This window comes from Cydia strobilella, chromosome 7, assembly GCF_947568885.1.
Source record: "Cydia strobilella chromosome 7, ilCydStro3.1, whole genome shotgun sequence".
NCBI classification, from domain to species: Eukaryota; Metazoa; Arthropoda; class Insecta; order Lepidoptera; family Tortricidae; genus Cydia; species Cydia strobilella.
This window is the reverse complement of record NC_086047.1, coordinates 15,030,901-15,047,755: the sequence shown is the minus strand read 5'-3', so window position 1 is coordinate 15,047,755 and position 16,855 is coordinate 15,030,901. Positions and strand designations below refer to the sequence as shown.

The 16,855-nt window shown below is 39.2% G+C and overlaps 1 protein-coding gene across 1 annotated transcript in view; it reads right to left on the bottom strand.

The window, feature by feature from the left end:
- The window catches only part of LOC134743251 (proteasome adapter and scaffold protein ECM29), a 35,924-nt gene extending 19,384 nt beyond the window's left edge, over window positions 1-16,540 (bottom strand). The window contains exons 1-23 of the mRNA XM_063676660.1: window positions 16,409-16,540; window positions 16,170-16,288; window positions 15,319-15,447; window positions 14,249-14,367; window positions 13,648-13,773; window positions 13,028-13,139; window positions 12,683-12,822; window positions 11,916-12,012; window positions 11,654-11,743; window positions 11,283-11,368; window positions 10,793-10,905; window positions 10,427-10,582; window positions 9,353-9,500; window positions 8,411-8,527; window positions 6,963-7,263; window positions 6,058-6,232; window positions 4,967-5,344; window positions 4,080-4,258; window positions 3,413-3,571; window positions 3,045-3,152; window positions 2,306-2,419; window positions 1,338-1,452; window positions 381-564 (exon numbers count right to left, since the gene is read on the bottom strand). Of these exons, the coding sequence (XP_063532730.1) occupies window positions 381-564; window positions 1,338-1,452; window positions 2,306-2,419; window positions 3,045-3,152; window positions 3,413-3,571; window positions 4,080-4,258; window positions 4,967-5,344; window positions 6,058-6,232; window positions 6,963-7,263; window positions 8,411-8,527; window positions 9,353-9,500; window positions 10,427-10,582; window positions 10,793-10,905; window positions 11,283-11,368; window positions 11,654-11,743; window positions 11,916-12,012; window positions 12,683-12,822; window positions 13,028-13,139; window positions 13,648-13,773; window positions 14,249-14,367; window positions 15,319-15,447; window positions 16,170-16,288; window positions 16,409-16,460 (3,317 nt within the window). The 5' untranslated portion in view covers window positions 16,461-16,540. The remainder of the gene's footprint in view (window positions 1-380; window positions 565-1,337; window positions 1,453-2,305; window positions 2,420-3,044; window positions 3,153-3,412; window positions 3,572-4,079; window positions 4,259-4,966; window positions 5,345-6,057; window positions 6,233-6,962; window positions 7,264-8,410; window positions 8,528-9,352; window positions 9,501-10,426; window positions 10,583-10,792; window positions 10,906-11,282; window positions 11,369-11,653; window positions 11,744-11,915; window positions 12,013-12,682; window positions 12,823-13,027; window positions 13,140-13,647; window positions 13,774-14,248; window positions 14,368-15,318; window positions 15,448-16,169; window positions 16,289-16,408) is intronic.
- Between the last annotated feature and the right edge of the window lie 315 nt (window positions 16,541-16,855).

Below are 16,855 nucleotides of genomic sequence, written 5' to 3'. Positions count from 1 at the left end.
CCTGAGCCACGGCGCGCTTGCCGCTGGTGAGCTGCTCTATTATCTGCGCCACAAGGGCCTTTTTTGCTCGGTAAACATTAGACTTACCCCGTGGTCCCCGTGGGAGCCTTCCCTATCTGCCCCTCCTCGAATATCTTCGTGTCCTCTGCATCCTGAGCCACGGCGCGCTTCCCACTGGTGAGCTGCTCTATTATCTAAGCGACAAGGGCCTGTTTCACTCGGCAAACATTACCCTTACCCCATGGGAGCCTTCCCTATCTGCCCCTCCTCGAATATCTTCGTGTCCTCTGCGTCCTGAGCCACCGCGCGCTTCCCACTGGTGAGCTGCTCTATTATCTAAGCCACAAGGGCCTGTTTCACTCGGCAAACATTACCCTTACCCCGTGGGAGCCTTCCCTAGCTGCCCCTCCTCGAATATCTTCGTGTCCTCTGTGACCTGAGCCACAGCGCGCTTGCCAGTGGTGAACTGATCTATTATCTGGGCCACAAGGGCCTTTTTCGCTTGCTTGTCTGAATTCTGATATACCAGAGTTAGGCCCTTGCTGGCGACGTCTTGCACTATTTCTGTTAAGATAAAAAGTCAACAATGAGACCAGACCACATAACTAAATTTTACATTACTCAGTTGTGCAAGTTACACAGATAAAATAGATCTTTATATGAGGCTGTAATCTGATTATGGTCTGACGAGAGTCAAAATATGCTAAGTGACACAAATTTACGTAAAATGTTAGCTTTCCTGTAACGGCAAATGGGTAAAAGTAAGTTTAAGAGTTCTGAACCGAAAATATAATTTTCATTTTTTCTTTTTTATCATCTGTGTCCTTGTAATAACCAAAGTCTTTTTGACCGAGCGTTAGTGAAGGTCTCCGTTTCAGCTAGGGGAAAAATGCTTTCATATGTCCAGATGTTCTCCTCTGCAGGTCGTACTTCTCAAGCGATTCTCGTGAATTTTGTGAGCAGGTTCGGTAGTTAAATAGATTTTTTTTGTCATTTAGTTTTTTGGAAAAAGTTCAAAATTGCGGAAACTGGCATAAAGGACTTAAGCACCAGTATGGTCTATGGCACTTAATACTATTGGGAGTTCGCTTGGATAATGACTCAACGAAGTAAGTATTTTTTATTTTTTTAAGCTTAATGCGATGTATACAGCTGATCACACTGGGCTCACAATAACAAACACTTGATCTTGTTTTATTTTCATGTTATTTATCACTTTTATCATGATATGATGATTTATTTATCTCAGTCTTTCAAGTGTAATTTAATTCCAAAAGTAATTGATTACGCCCAACTCTAAGCCTCACAGAGCAACTAGTAGTTATTATTTGACTTACCGCTGTTCTCGGATAAGAAATCCATGAACACTTCCTGGAGAGCTGGCAGCTTGTTCGAAATAGGCGCCCGTTCGGGGCAGTTCTTTAGTAAAGCCAGGAGCCAGATACTTGTAGCCTGTCAAACAAACACTATAGCATTAGAACGAAGGCCAAATAAAAATAAAAAGGACAATTATAAGGGCCCCAGGACATTAAAGAGCTTGAAACTGACAAATGCAGCAAAACAGGGAAAAATTCAGGAGTTTTTTTAGGGCGTCCGGCTCATACTGTCATACTATTTGTATGAGTCATACTATTTTTCATTATCCCGCTCACGCTCACCCGCTCCGTGCCACCGCCCCACTTAGCGGACGCCCGTAGGCTTAGATTGGAGGGGATCGTGGGATCAACAGACCTTCTCAATGACTACAAAGATTTGCCAGGGAGATTTTGGGATGAGCTAATAAAAAAATTTGGCTATTTCATACATTTTGGCTGCTCCATTTTCTATGGGAGGGTAAAAATTTTTTTCGCGATTTCGTGGTTGGTCCCTTAGTACAAGTTACTCAGTATAATCCCAAAACCTCCCTGGCAACGGGAATGCACATATTTTTTGGCCACCCTGTATAGCAATAAAACTAGTGCCTAAGCTAATTCTCGGGATTAGTTGCCAAGCGGACCCCAGGGCTCCCATGAGCCGTGGCAAAAGCCGGGACAATGCAAGGAACATGATGATAAGCAATTAATCTACTTATATCTACACTTCAGCAAGTCAATAAAATGTAGGTTGCATGATTTGAACTAAACATAAATATGAAATTAAATAGGTTCAAATTAATAGTTTTTTTTCGCAGGATATATGTAATTAACAAAGCCAGGAATTTTCGCAGCAAAACAAAAGACAAAGATCTTGCTAGAGTTTGCAGTCTTTTGTTTTGCCGCGAAAATTCCGGGCTCTGGTAATTAAAGGTACTACAATGTACAAGTACCTGTCTCGAGTGTGGGTGGGGGTGTTTGCCGATCTTAAACAACTCCTGCATTAGCCATTCCAACAGTTCGTCGTTTTCTTTCAATGCTTCGCGATCTCTTATCTTTGCGTCACCCTAAAAATTCGCATTTGCTTAGTAGGAATTATTTGATTACAAACGCTACTCCAAATACAGGTATCGCCAGGAGAGTTAAGGTGAATGAGTACACACACAGCTACACAGATTATTAACCGCCAAAACAGTATTGAATGAATGAATGAGTGAATGTGACGTAAGCGCACGACATTAAGCTAAAAAAAAACCTTGAATAAACTTTTTGATCCATCTTGCAGTTGGCAGTTCAACTTGCTATCGGCACAGAATAAATAATAGTACTACCGTACAGAAAGGAAACTTCCTTCAAAACCGAAGTTTGACAGCGGTTCAGGGTCGAATCATGATGTCCATTTCTAATATATGGCACTATCCCTTTCGGCTATTTAGGGTTGTCAAAATTCAGGTCATTATCTTATCTGTGGTGTGCACGCAAAGGGACGTCAAGTTGTGCCAACCCTAATAGTTGCTCGGAGCAATGCTGAGCCGAACGGAGCCGAGTTTGCCCGAAGCTAGGACGCCCCCCTGCTATCGGTACGAATAAGAACACTTATTTCAAAATCTCGCTGTCATTGCACGATTGTTTTGTCGTGTGCGTGACATCAACTCCAGTGGCGATACCTATATTAATAATGACGTAGCTTACTTCTTTAGGTAGCTCGGTCCAGAGATCCCTGTTTTCGTTTGAGTTGACACCCTCAACACACAGCACTAACGACTCACCAATTTGTAAATGTATTTCAAACTCTTTGCTCTGAAAAAAAAAACACATGGTTTGAAATTAAAAGTATATATTGACACTTCATGCCAAAGTAGGTGCTGCTCTCTACAGTTCACATACGTTTTTACGTGCATGGTAGGTTCTGCCATCCTGTGATCTAGATTGGAAGCTTAAACTTAATATTTACACTTCGCGCTAATAAACAAGCGGCCCCTCACCCCTGTGGGGTTGCTCCTACAATTCATGCATGCACTAAAACTCGAATGTGCCTGTGAGGGACAAGTAATACTTACATCTTTAGCCATCTGCAGAAACCCTTTAACGATTTGCTTCGCGAAGGGAAAGCGATCCCCGCAACAGAGTAAACCAAGCGTATACAGCGCCCGCTCCTTTATTTTAGACTGAAGTTTAGCGTTGCCGACTATTCGGAACAGGCTGTCCGCTACTGTGAACTAGAATACAAAACATTATTTAAAACACCCTTTTTGTATAACAATTTTTATATAATAATTTAAAAATGGCAAATATAATGTGGAATTCAATATGCCTGGGCCACACTAACGGGATACGCCGTTGATTATTGCGATAATCCCAGTGTGGCCGTATGAAGTGTGTGTGTACTTCGTAATCTCGCACTTTTTTAAGGACAACCATGATATCATCAACATCAATTATTAGTTATATGTTAATTAAAAGTCTTTCAATAAAAATAACTTGTAAAAATATTAGAGGTTATATTATTAGTCAAATGCTAACAAAAACTGTCATTTTTGTTTAATTCTTTTTGCCTCATTGTTGTGTCTAAATAGTGTCATTCACGAAGACGCGCCCCACTCATTGAGTACTTGTCTATCCATGTTTTTTTTATAATGTAGAAAGGAGACAAGAAATGGAGTGTATGGTCTTAGGCAGGACACCTAAATAAGGCAAACAATTTAAATATTATTTGACGTCACACACCTTGTTAATAGTGTCCTCAGTGCCAGTTTTGTTGACATTGAACGGGGTATCGCTTTGAATGGTTGCGGCCTGCTTAGGATCAGAGTCAGGTAGCGGCAGCGGTCCAACTCTCGCAAGGAGAGATATAGCCGATACCGATGTGCTGACAAGTAGCGCTTGCGGATTAGAAAGGAATTTCGCTGCAAGATAAAGTGTGATTCATTATACACTGTGGCTAAAAAATAAGTGCATTCCTGGAACCAGGGAGGTTTTGGGATTATACTGAGCAACTTTCACTAAGTGACTAACCACGAAATCGCGAAAAAAAATTTGGCTGTTTCCTGTATGCCACCTGCATAACTAAGAAATAAAGTAATCGAATTTAAACTATCGTGAGACATATTAACTTAAATAACTTAGCGATTTCACTCACGTATTTTTAGTCCCTCGCGCGACATGTTTCGGAGAGCCTAGGTCTCCATTTTCAAGCACTAAGAGTGCCTGAGTGAGTGTGCTTGAAAATTGAGACCTAGGCTCTCCAAAACATGTCGCGCGAGTGACTAAAAATACGTGAGTGAAACCGCTAAGTCATTTAAGAAATAAAGTAATAAGTCCATTTAGATATTAAACAAACAAAACCACGTGACTCGGTTATACACTCAATAGACTAATATTAAAATTTTACAAAGTTAAAATAATAAAGAATGTCAAGCATGTTTTCGCGCTTATAAAATCGGCAGAAACTGAAAGGAGGAGTAAGATTCATTGTGACGTCACTAGTTGCATTTCCATAACAAACCGTTTTGAATCGATGGTATTGTTTCTCCTAGTCACTTTGTTTCCTTTGTATAGCCAACCCAAAGTGAATATAAAATATTGAGTACAAATTCAGCAGACAAACCACTTACCTAAACTCCTAACTCCCTCTTGATACGGCTCCCAGTTTGCCCCACTAAACCCTTTCCCCCCAAACTTCCCCCTCTTCGCCAACACCAAACACCGCTCACACATGTGCGAGAACACACACAGATAACCGCATTGCGACTCTAAACTTCTATTACTATCACCCTGTACCACGAACTCTTTCAACTCCCTCTCTATCGCTGATTTTTCGCTAGTATGTACTGTGATTATAGCGTAAATGACAGAGGCAGCTTCTCTGATGTCTTCCTTGGTACTGGTCACGAAGAGGTTTTTGAGGAATGGGAGGAGGTTCGTATATTTGGAGGCTATCTTTTCGGGCACGCAGCCGACGATGTCCAGGAAGCATGTGAGGGGCATTAATTCTGGAACAAAATATTTGTGTTTTATGAAAATGTTCACACTAGAAAATCAACGGCAGACTTGACACCAAATTGGACGTAAAACATTTACAATTTTTAGGCAAAAACAATACTCCCGTCCCATCCGTCTGTCACAGCTAATTAGCTGCGAATTTACTGGACCGATTGAAATGAAATTTGTTGCACACAATGACATGTAAATCTGTGACCTAAACCAGGACGTGTAAAGTAAACAAATTAGTTTTAAACGGCGGCCATTTGAGATGGTAAATTACATATAATTTAAAAAAGTTTCTAACTCTAACATATGGCCTGAAAGGGCTTCTTGTGAGTATTTCAAATGTTTTTATTTTATTTTATTATTATTAAAAGCTTTTAGGTAACTTGTCCTGTTAGTATGTACGTGTGTTAGTGTGGGTCAAATCTCTGAAGCAAAATGTGACCCACTTCCCGATTTCCGATTGAGCTGAAATTTTGCATGCATATGTAAATCGGATGACAATGCAATATTATGATGACATGGAGCCGATCTGATGATGGATACAGGAGGTGTCCGTAGGAAATCTGTGATAAAACAACGCACTCTAATTGTGTATGGGTCTGTTAGAATTGTCTCTATGAGTATTAGATGCCTATTGAAAAAAAGTACAGTCAGTCAGCGATAAAAGTTTGTATCAAAAATTTAATTTTTGGCAAAAAAAAAAAAACAATTTTACCTGCACTAGCGCTCAGTAGAGAGGTGATCATAGAGAGGTATCGCTCCAGAACCTCCGAATCAAGCAACCGCTCGTAGAAGTAGTTGGCGAGCAGCGGCGACGTGGCGTTGGGATGCTCGGAGCAGTCGCGCAGCCCGGCCTCGCGGTTCAGGCACATGCGGAGGTACCGGAGCATCTGACAATGTCCTACCGCTTACAGAACGATTGACAAATGCCGGATTCACATTTGTCTGACGTGTCGTGTTGTGTTGTCGTGACGCATCAGAAAGGTAATCGGTTTCATACATTTAATATGGTTGCGTGCACACTTTCGTGATGACTGCGTCAGACAAATCTTAACGCAACCATGTTAAATATATGAAAACTTAAACCTGACGGGAATGAAATGAATGACAATATTGTTATGTAAATGACGTATCGTCATACCAATTTCGATAGGGATGGAAAAGAACGCGAGTCACGATTTCATTGCGTTTTTTTTTGATAATGCATTTAAGTGACAATATATCTAGGGATTAAAAATCACGCTTATCTAGAGATACTTACACTCAAACTTTCATTATGAATGAATATATCATATAATAAAATGGTGCCTGGCGTTAACTCATGCTTAGTAATGACACTTTAGGTCTCGTAATTTAGAGAGGCGATATCCCGTGGGAAACGAGGGGTTAAAAGGAATTTGGTTTTAAAGCTAATGTAAATGACACACAAATATGTGTTTCAAAATATTTAGATCACTACGGTTACACTCACTAGTATTTTTAGTCGCGCCCCCGCCCTCGTCCCACCCCCCATAGTGATCTAAATATTTTGAAATATGTCTCACGATAGTTTAATTTCGAAGATGTGTTTGGGTAACATATATCTACAGTGGAATATCTAATTCGAAGATCCGAACTCACCTCTTGATAAGTCAAAGGATGAAACTGCAACACTTGATTATTGACCACATAACGATGCTTCGAGTTGGATCCCTTTTTCCTCTTCTGCATTTGATCCCACACGTAGTTCACTATATCCCCAAACTTTGGCACTTTGAACTCCTCCTCTTGTTCTTTCTCCTTGTCTTTCTTGGAGGTTTCGTCGTCTAAGTTGACTGTGGTTGTCTCTTTCTTGTCCACGTTGTTTACGACATCGTCTATTTCGCTAGGACGGGATGTTCCGTAGAGGCATTTTAGTGCTTCTGTGGACACCTCATCTTGGCTGAGAAAGAATTGTTTATTACACCGACAAGTATTTGACACCATATCTTACCCTTTTATGTTTATCATTATATAATACCTATTCCTTTTGCACAAGGCCGCACTGGCAGGATCGCCATGTGGTATGTGTCGTTAGTTAACACAACCAATTGATTATAAGTATATCTTTATTCTGGATAATGTTCCTAAGTGCTAGCGAACATATGTGACGTTTTCAACCAAAAGGTACCACATTGTCGGTTGTCGATAAGGTTGGTTTCAAATTGAAGTTACATGGAAATAGTGCCTTATTGACAACTGACAATAGTACCCTTTTGGTTGAGAATGGTACAGTCAAGTGTAAAAATATGGGTGCACTCATCATACTCAAAAATATGTCCCATAGCTCTTATGTCAGCGAATTAAGTACTATGGGACATATTTTTGAGTAAGTTGTATGCACCCATATTTTTACACTTGACTGTACATATAATAAAATAGGCTACGTAAGAGTATGCGTGGCTTAGCGCATACTACAATTATACCGAGCTTTAAGACCGACCTAGCTAGATCGATCGATTTTTCGCCACCGAAAACCCCCATATAGCAAATCTCATTGCAATCGTTAGAGCCGTTTCCGATATCCCCCAAATATATAAATAAATATACACGTTTTAAATTTAAAAATAAAACAACATTTCCTTTAAGTAAAATGAGCTAACCTAAGCTTTTAAGGCACTTTCCCTCCAGGGCCCATACATTTTTTCCACACTGTATACATATACACGACTTGCTCGTTTAAAATGTATAAGATAAAGATATATTATGGTGATGGTGTATGAACTTAACATTCAAAAGTATAAATTGTTAAATGATCCTGTAATATTTAAATCAAAACTAATCATGAAATTATTGGAGTAAAAATAAATAAATACAACAATGATACAGAATAACCCTGATGTCCAAATAATATCAAGAGGTTTGATATCAAAGTTAAGATAAAGCAAAAGTAGTCTGTCTTAGCATCTGTCAAATAATAAGCAGCAGAAGTTGCTAAGTGGGCGAGGTGTTTAAAATGATCTGAGCATAACAATATATCATTTTGACAGCTCTACCCGCTTAATTATTTATGCCGCTGACAGTACTTGAAAACCCAATTATGTTCTCACCTGTCTCCACTGGCCAGTAAGAGCAGATATCTAGACGGGATGTAGTCTTGCGGGTACACTGCCGCGGAATATCGCATCGCGATGTACCGGATCATTGACTCCTCGCTGTGCATGTAACTGTTACAAAGAGAAACATATAGGATTCATTTGTCATTGAGAAAAGTGATTTTTGCTGTGCATCGAAGTTAAATTTTACCCGCAGTGGGTTTAAACCTTTTCAAGGCCGCACTTTCTACAAGGTTTTCGCAATAATTTCGAGTATTCCAATTAATCCAGCTTTGATGATTTATTTGAAGACAAGTCACATTTCCTAAAAGTGCAATCTAATTTGAATCTTAAATCGAAATGCTAAAGTTGAAATTCTATTGGCGCGTATGTGGTCGATAAATCGTACTATGCCTGGAAAAGGGTATATTTGGTACTTGATAAATAACATGTGCGTCCTCCGCTTGATGCTCGTCAAAGGCGGTCGTTTTAGGTTTCTTAAGTCTCTGAAACTTCGTTGGTCTCCAACATTATTGGTAATCGATTCTAACCTCTATTTTAATACGTTTTAAGTGCAATTTTATAGAACATTGGCACTATAGTTTGTTCGCGTTAAGAATGCAGTAAAATCATCATTGTCCGCCGGCCTAACCAGACCCGTAACCAATCAAACCGTTCCTAGTTCACAGTGACCAGTTGAAGGCATACTTTGTAATTAAGAACGATTTGATTGGTTACGAGCGTGGCTAGGCCGGTGGAAAAAGATGGTTTTATTGCATTCTTAACGCGGACGAACTATAGTACTCACTGGGCTAGTAAAGAAGTGCCATTGATTCCAGTTCATAAAAAGCAGTTCCCTTGGGTTTCTTGCTCTTTTAATCTCTCGTAAGTGCATTATAACCTCTATTTTAATACTTTTTAAGTTCAAATTGATATAAACTTTAGACTAGTACTCACTGCTCCAGTAAGCCGAAGAGTGCCAACGCTTGAAGCTCGTCAAAGGCGGTTGTTTTGGGTTTCTTGCTTTCCGATCCTTCGTCAGTCTCCATCGGCACCGCCGAAGTGCCCGGGTCTTCGGATATCGTGTCCATTATTTCGAGTTTATCTGAAAACGGATATAAATCAACGAGAATCGCGCTATGCATAACATCATAATATGTACATTTGAAGTCATTAAATTTTATAAAATTTTGCGGCATACAGTAGTAACTTCATTTCGCTACTCTCCGCGGTCCTGTGCTAATCTCATTCAGTGAATTTGGGTTCCTAATCCTTATACTACAGGCCAGGAAATGAATGCTCAAAAAAGTTGTAGAGGGAAATGCTTGGAACACAACTTTTGACTCTCCGCCGTAACTTTGTTTGGACTAGTTAGGTGAACATATCAAAAGTCCCCGGCCGTAGCCTAACTATGCATCTTGGCGACGTGGCCACTTGTACAAAATGAAAGTTAATTTATTTTGTTACAAGTTTTATTTAGTCAAGTTTTTCGATATCTTGAAAATTCTTGAAAAAGGGTCGGCAACGCGCGTGTAATATCTCTGGTGTTGCAGGCGTCCATAGGCTACGGTAACTGCTTACCATCAGGCGGGCCGTATGCTTGATTGCCACCGACGTGGTATAAAAAAAAAGTTTTTAAGATGGTCTTGAAACTTTATTTAGGGCTTGTAGCAAATTTAGTCAGCTTTCGGTTTGTCTAAGCAGTCATGTCGCTAAGACGCAAAGTTTCCAATATAGGTATGTGAAAAACCGAAAAATGGGACCTTCTTAAAAGAAGTATCTTTTAAGGGTTCCATACCCAAAGGGTAAAAACGGGACCCTATTACTAAGACTCCGCTGTCCGTCTGTCTGTCACCAGGCTGTATCTCATGAACCGTGATAGCTAGACAGTTGAAATTTTCACAGATGATGTATTTTTGTTGCCGCTACAACAACAAATACTAAAAAGTACGGAACTCTCGGTGGGCGAGTCCGACTCGCACTTGTCCGGTTTTTTCTACTGACAAAGTGGGTGTGTTTGAGTATAGTTACCTTCAGGGTTGATCCTGTAAGCTACAGCCATCTCAAGCAAAGCGTCCCGCAAAGCCGTCCTCATCTCGGGCGTGGCTTCTGGAATCTTCTTGACCAACTCTTCGAGGAGCGCGAACTGGTTGTTGATGGTCTTCGGACACTTCAATGCTAGCCTGCCTGATGGTGGAATAAGGTGACGTGTAATTTTTTTATCGCTCACTCACAAATAGTCCCCTGTTCATTAAAATTCTAACAGTTTTTACTGTACCAGTAGTACCTAATTATTTTCGAACATTTCTTATGTATATTTTATAAATAATTTGCGAGTCACATGCGGGTGGGCCATTAGGTAGGTATTCGAACTCTGCCAACCCCATTGTCACTTACCTAAACACATGTAGGCTTTGGGTTGGTGTTCGGCGTATTCGTCAGAACGGATTATCTTCAGCAGTCCTTGTAGGAACACTGAGGATACTTTCCGTAGTTGTCCTAGATCCCCACTGTAAAGATGAAGCAAAGGAATAATTGTCTCCGTTCTGAGAAATGATCGAAGAAGATACGGTGCTTGTATGTGCAATGTAAAATTTGGGTGTAATTCGCAGTATCAATCGCGAGGCGGCCATTTTGATGACGTCATTGGACATGATTCATTGAAGATGATGATTACCTGCGATACTGCCTCCCGGCACCATGTACCTAGGTACCGTGCCCAGAAACTTAGTCAAAGTTGGTACGGGTTTCGGGATACTAACAGTATCAAGATAACTAGAATGAGCCACAATATAATTATGAAAAAAAAAGTATTTTTATTTTCGTCAACATCTTGTAATTTTTTGGTTTGTGTTGTTAAAGAATTTTAATTAAAAACATTAGTTACCTGTTGATGACATTGAGTAAGAACATCAGCGCCATGTTGCGTAGCCTGGAGTTTGTATTCGGGTCGAACAACGACGAGAATATCACCTGGGAACATGATTACATGACTTAATTTACACAAGCAATAGTAGATCTTATGTAAGCTGCACGGAATACTGACCCCCCCCCCCCTGCAAACCAATTTATATGGGGTGGTGTCAGTTATCTGCAGTTTACTGTACATGGGGTGAGGCTTGAGATTCTATAACGAAGAGATGTAATTAGGAGGAAAACTAACTATTTATCATAGAATCTGTCAAATCGCATACATTTTTCCTCGAAACTGTAAACGCGGACGTTTTTATCTGGTTGGTCTGTTAAGTTATTACTTACCTGTACACAATGGGGAAACATGATGCCTGCTCCTGTTGCTTTGTTCAAGTACTGAATTATCTTCAGCCTAAGTCTGGTACACGCTGGCACCTAGAAATATGTATTTAGTTAAATTTTAGATATAAATACTGCATGTAAACATTAGAGAAGCAGAGAGCTCAGATAAACAGAGAATTTATCTTTTCAATTATCCTTATCGGATTTTTTTAAATGTATACTCTATTGCGTTCCTTATGGACAGTATAAGAAGCATAGTACTTACCTTGCGGTCATCTGGGGGCACCTTTAGACCTCCCCAAGTGCCTAAATAGAGTGAGTACAGGGGAGCCACTACCGAAGGTTGCGACCAGTCCACAGAACTATAACAAAAAAGCTTTTTAATACGTAAGTTCAGTAACTTGTAAATCCGATCGAATACCATCCTCAACAAAGTAAAAAAACTCTTAGTACTTAGGGAAAACAAACGACGATGTATTGACTATTGTTAATTGAGCTATCCAGCACTGGTCGTCTTTCAGCCGGTGGTCTATTGACAGCTGAGAACAGCGTCCGACCAGTGATTGAGATCCTTGAGAAAGGCTTTGTCCAGTCTACGTTTCTTACTAACTAACATTACTACTTTGCTCATAATACATAATAACGACAGCTCATTTGTACGGAGAGAATGTCATTCAGTTCAAAGCGAATGTCAAGAAAGACGCCTACTCGCGTCATATGACAAGAGACATTGGACCTTCCGTCCGTGTCTGCTTACTCAACAACTCAACATAGAGGGTATCTTTAAATTAGAATTTAATTGTACGCAAGAATAGAAGCAAGAGTAGAATTTAATTTAAATCCAGTAACTGTAAATGCCATACGAATACGATACATACATACATTTGTACGGAACTGTCGTTATTATGTTTATGAGCAATGTAAGTTCGTAAGTACTGTTGCCGAAAACATTATGTATCATTTGGTTAGAATCTGATATAGGCAATGTGCCCTTTTGACTAGGATGGCCAAGCGCGATGTTAACAATGTTACCTATTAGCTCGTATGAGCGGGCTGTTGGCGTGGTTGGCGACGCTGAACCGAGAGTCGGCTGCTGCCACCACCAGCGGCAGCAGCACGTCCTGAGTGTTGAATATGTCCTTGCTTATCAAGTTCACTATCGATAATTTCATCTGAAACATGACGAAATAATGAGTCACACAGACAACAAAAAGTGGTATATTGCAAAGCCGACTTAATTAAAACGTAACTAACGTATCGTAACGTTGCACGTTGTTACGTAATTGCGTATTGCGTACAAATAAAGGGGCCGGTTACACCAACCACAATTATCCCAATTATGAATATCCCAATATGTTTTTGTATTTAGGTACTTACCTCTTCTAACTGATTGGGATTGAGTTGATTCTTGTCCACGATCCTTTTATAAGTTCTCATGCTCATGCCTGGAGGCACTTGGAACTCACTGTCGCCTGTATTTGGCAGAGCTCTGGAATAAACACATCATTACAGATGGGCAAGTTGCGGAAAGTCTCCGAAAACTTGGAAATGTCTCGGAAATTTCAGGAAAATTTTACAGGATACAAACAATTTATATAGGACATGGAAAATTTCGATTCCTATACACAAATATAAGAAGTTTCCGAAACTTTTCAAAGTGTAAATTTCGCAATTTTTCGACGGCACATCAGTGACAAAAAACCGGCCAAGTGCGATCGGACTCGCGCACCGAAGGTTCCGTACTATTTAGTATTTACTTTTAGAAGAATTAGAACAAATTAAATTATTTACAGAAAATACTTTATTTCAGTTTATTTAGTATTTGTTGTTATAGCGGCAACAGAAATACATCATCTGTGAAAATTTCAACTGTCTAGCTATCACAATTCATGAGATACAGCCTGGTGACAGACAGACGGACAGCGGAGTCTTAGTAATAGGGTCCCGTTTTTACCCTTTGGGTACGACCAGTCGTCATTCATAATTAAAGCACTCACCTGTAAGGTAGCAACAGTATGTCCGTGGCAAACTTCAGTACGATCGAGGTCAGTTTGGGCTTCTCCTTGAGATTCAGATCTGCTTCTTTAATGCTGCCCAACAGTGGCATTATCAACACCAATATTCTGTAAAAAATCGTTTCATATACGCTTCCATAAACAGAGTTACTTGCCTGCATCTCTAATATTCGTCTATTACTAATGAATGCAACTAAAAAGATATATTTGTGTTATACTAAATATACTATCTGCAAACCAAACTCATTCACGCTTACGTGGTCATGGCAAGAGTGAGAGAGATAGTGATATGAACTCAGTCTTCAGTTTGGTTTGCGGATAGTATAGCGGCTATTTTATTACCACGCTACTTATTGCCATGGCTCACTGGGGATGCGGGGGAGCAGGACTAGTTTTTGCAAAAGTGAGTCCGCCTAAGATTTCCACAGACTTAAACAGAACAATGTGAGGGAGTGTGAATGATATATTTTCATGGAAATTTGACATAAATGATGACAATGCCACACTTAGTCATTGACAATAGCATGCAGTTTGCTTGACCTTTGGATCTTCTTGAAATAAATAGATAAAAAAAGTTATTTACCCATCCTGGTGCCCCTGAGGCTTGTTCTCAATGGCCTCTAGCAGAGATGGCACCAAAGACAGTTGGCGCTCGCGAGGCAACCTCGGGAATCCCATTGTGATGTAAATTATAGTAAAATTCTGAAAACATATCCAGTTCAATAAATAATAATCAATCTAGTTTTTAGATATAAAGTTAAGGATTGGATAGACAATAGAATCTAGTTAGAGCATGCTCAATGTATAACTCAAAATATTCTAACATGAAGCTGGGTAAATTTGTTACACCATTGAAAACTAAACAATAACATTTTCCTAACCCCCTTATGTGAGTAGTGTATTGTATCTTTTTTTTTTCTCGTTTAAACAAGCACAGGTCATCACAGATGTAAGTAATTACCTTCCTGTTTATTGATTACTTGATTTTTGTATTTCATTAAGTTCCTATTGAGCATTTCTGTTTAATTCACTAGTGGAAACTGTTTTGGCTTGTGTTTTAATCTTTAATTTATACTTTGTAAATGTAAAGCTGGAACAAATCAGCAACACTATGGTACCCAAGAGAAGGCAAGAGAAAGAGAGGAAAACCTTTCAGAAGATGGCAGGATGATCTGGTAAAGACAGCTGGCAAAACCTGGAATAGTCTGGCACAGAAGAGAGAAGAATGGAAAATGTTGGGGGAGGCCTTTGCCAAAGGGCACACAGAATTAGCAATGGAAGATAATTAATCAAACGATACCACATATTCTGATAAAAGGCTATAAAATAAAATAAATGTAAAGCTGTCTGTTTTCCAATAAAATAAATTAAAAGTAGAATAGGTATTGCATGTAGAATGTCCACCAAGTTGGTGGGAAACAAACATGAAGCCCACCTAATGGTAAGCGGTTACATTAGCCTATAGATGTGTGGAACTCTCTGTCTCTTAAGCAAACCTCGGCAGGCAGTCATTTGATAGTAATTAAATTCAGCACTGTGTAGGGTGTGATTCCATTCATTCATCATTTGTTCCATTCATCTCTCCAGATAAAAGATTAATGGCATCACCTACCTGGTACTTACACAAGATATTACCTATGATAAGGCACTTACAATGATAAAGCTGTTAGCTTTAGGGTCCCTGTAAAGCTGCAGCAGCGTCTCCACGGGCAGCTGTACATCAGCACGGCACTTCACTCTCTTGTTCACGTGCACCAGCAGCTCCATCACTTTTGTGCGCACCTAGAAAAGTTAGCATTGTGAGGAAGGCTCAGCTAACTCCTGACAGGCTGTCAAAAGCCAACACCCTTGAGGATTCAGGACTTTAAAGACAATTTTAAAGTAAGTACGTAATTATCATGGCAATTTTGTATTGAATCTAAAATTAAATGCATTAATATTCTAACAACATTTATCAAAATCAGTTATCTTCACAGCTCATTGCAAAATTCAATCAGAAATTACCTAAAAACACAAATAAATTTTATGAATACTTTAGTCTCATGGTTATATACCTATTACCATTACTATATAGGTTGAATCAAAAAACACCTGTTTTAATACAACAGACATTATAATAATGACAGTTAACAGTTGTTAACTATTCAAAGCTCCGAATGGTTGGAATAAGATCAATATGATTGGGATAAGAATTCTTGTATCTAGGATGACTGTGTGTATTTTAATTAAATTTCCATGAGCAATTACTTTATCCAATCTAAAACATTAATTTGCTTTTCAAATAAAGAAAATTTCTAGTGTCCTCAAGTCAAGACAAAAAATAAAAATTTGAACAATGAATGTTTAAAACTTTCTTATAATGGTTTTTGATTTAAAAATATTATGCATTTTGAATAGAATATAACAATTATTCTACAGCAGCCCCTACTCGATAGCACAACAATAAGTTTATAAAACTAACACACAGTGTCTGGGCCAATATTTGTTAATTTCGGTGAAAATACCTGTTCATGCGCCGAGGACAGCTTCAACATCACAGGAGGTAAGAAACGTCCAAGACAACTTTCTAGCTGGTCATCTGTTTCCGCGTTCCCAAGTCGCAGGAACACTCGATCAAGCAACACTATAAAAGAATACACCCAAAGCTAATTAAAACCACAGCAGCCGGCCCAAACATAATAAGGTTAACTTGATCCTTTGTTTTGCTTTCTTAAAATGTACAAAATATAAAACTGGCACTTACACAAATCATTCGAACAGTCATTTTCGTTATCACCCACTTCCATTTCCGACATAATTGAAATTGAGATTTTATTTGAAAAATCGCTTTTTTTTCTCCAAGATTGCCTCAAAATACCAAAACGGAATGACAGGACAAAATATTATGATATGACGTTTTAGTATTGTGACATGATTGTGACAATTTATGGTAGCATCTGTTTCATTTTTAAAGACCCTGAATAGCGAACAAGACTCCACACTCGCGTTCGCGGCTTCGTTTATTTCCCTTAAAAGATCTGTGTAAGGCTCAATTTACACGAATGAAGTATAGTTGGTCAAACCAAATTGTCAGTAAATAAGAACAAAAAAAAAACAATACTCAATACTCATCCTTTTCTTTTGGGTGCTAATACTAGTGTAAGACAAAGATAGTATGATTCTCTCTGTCTATGTTTGAAATGAGACAGTC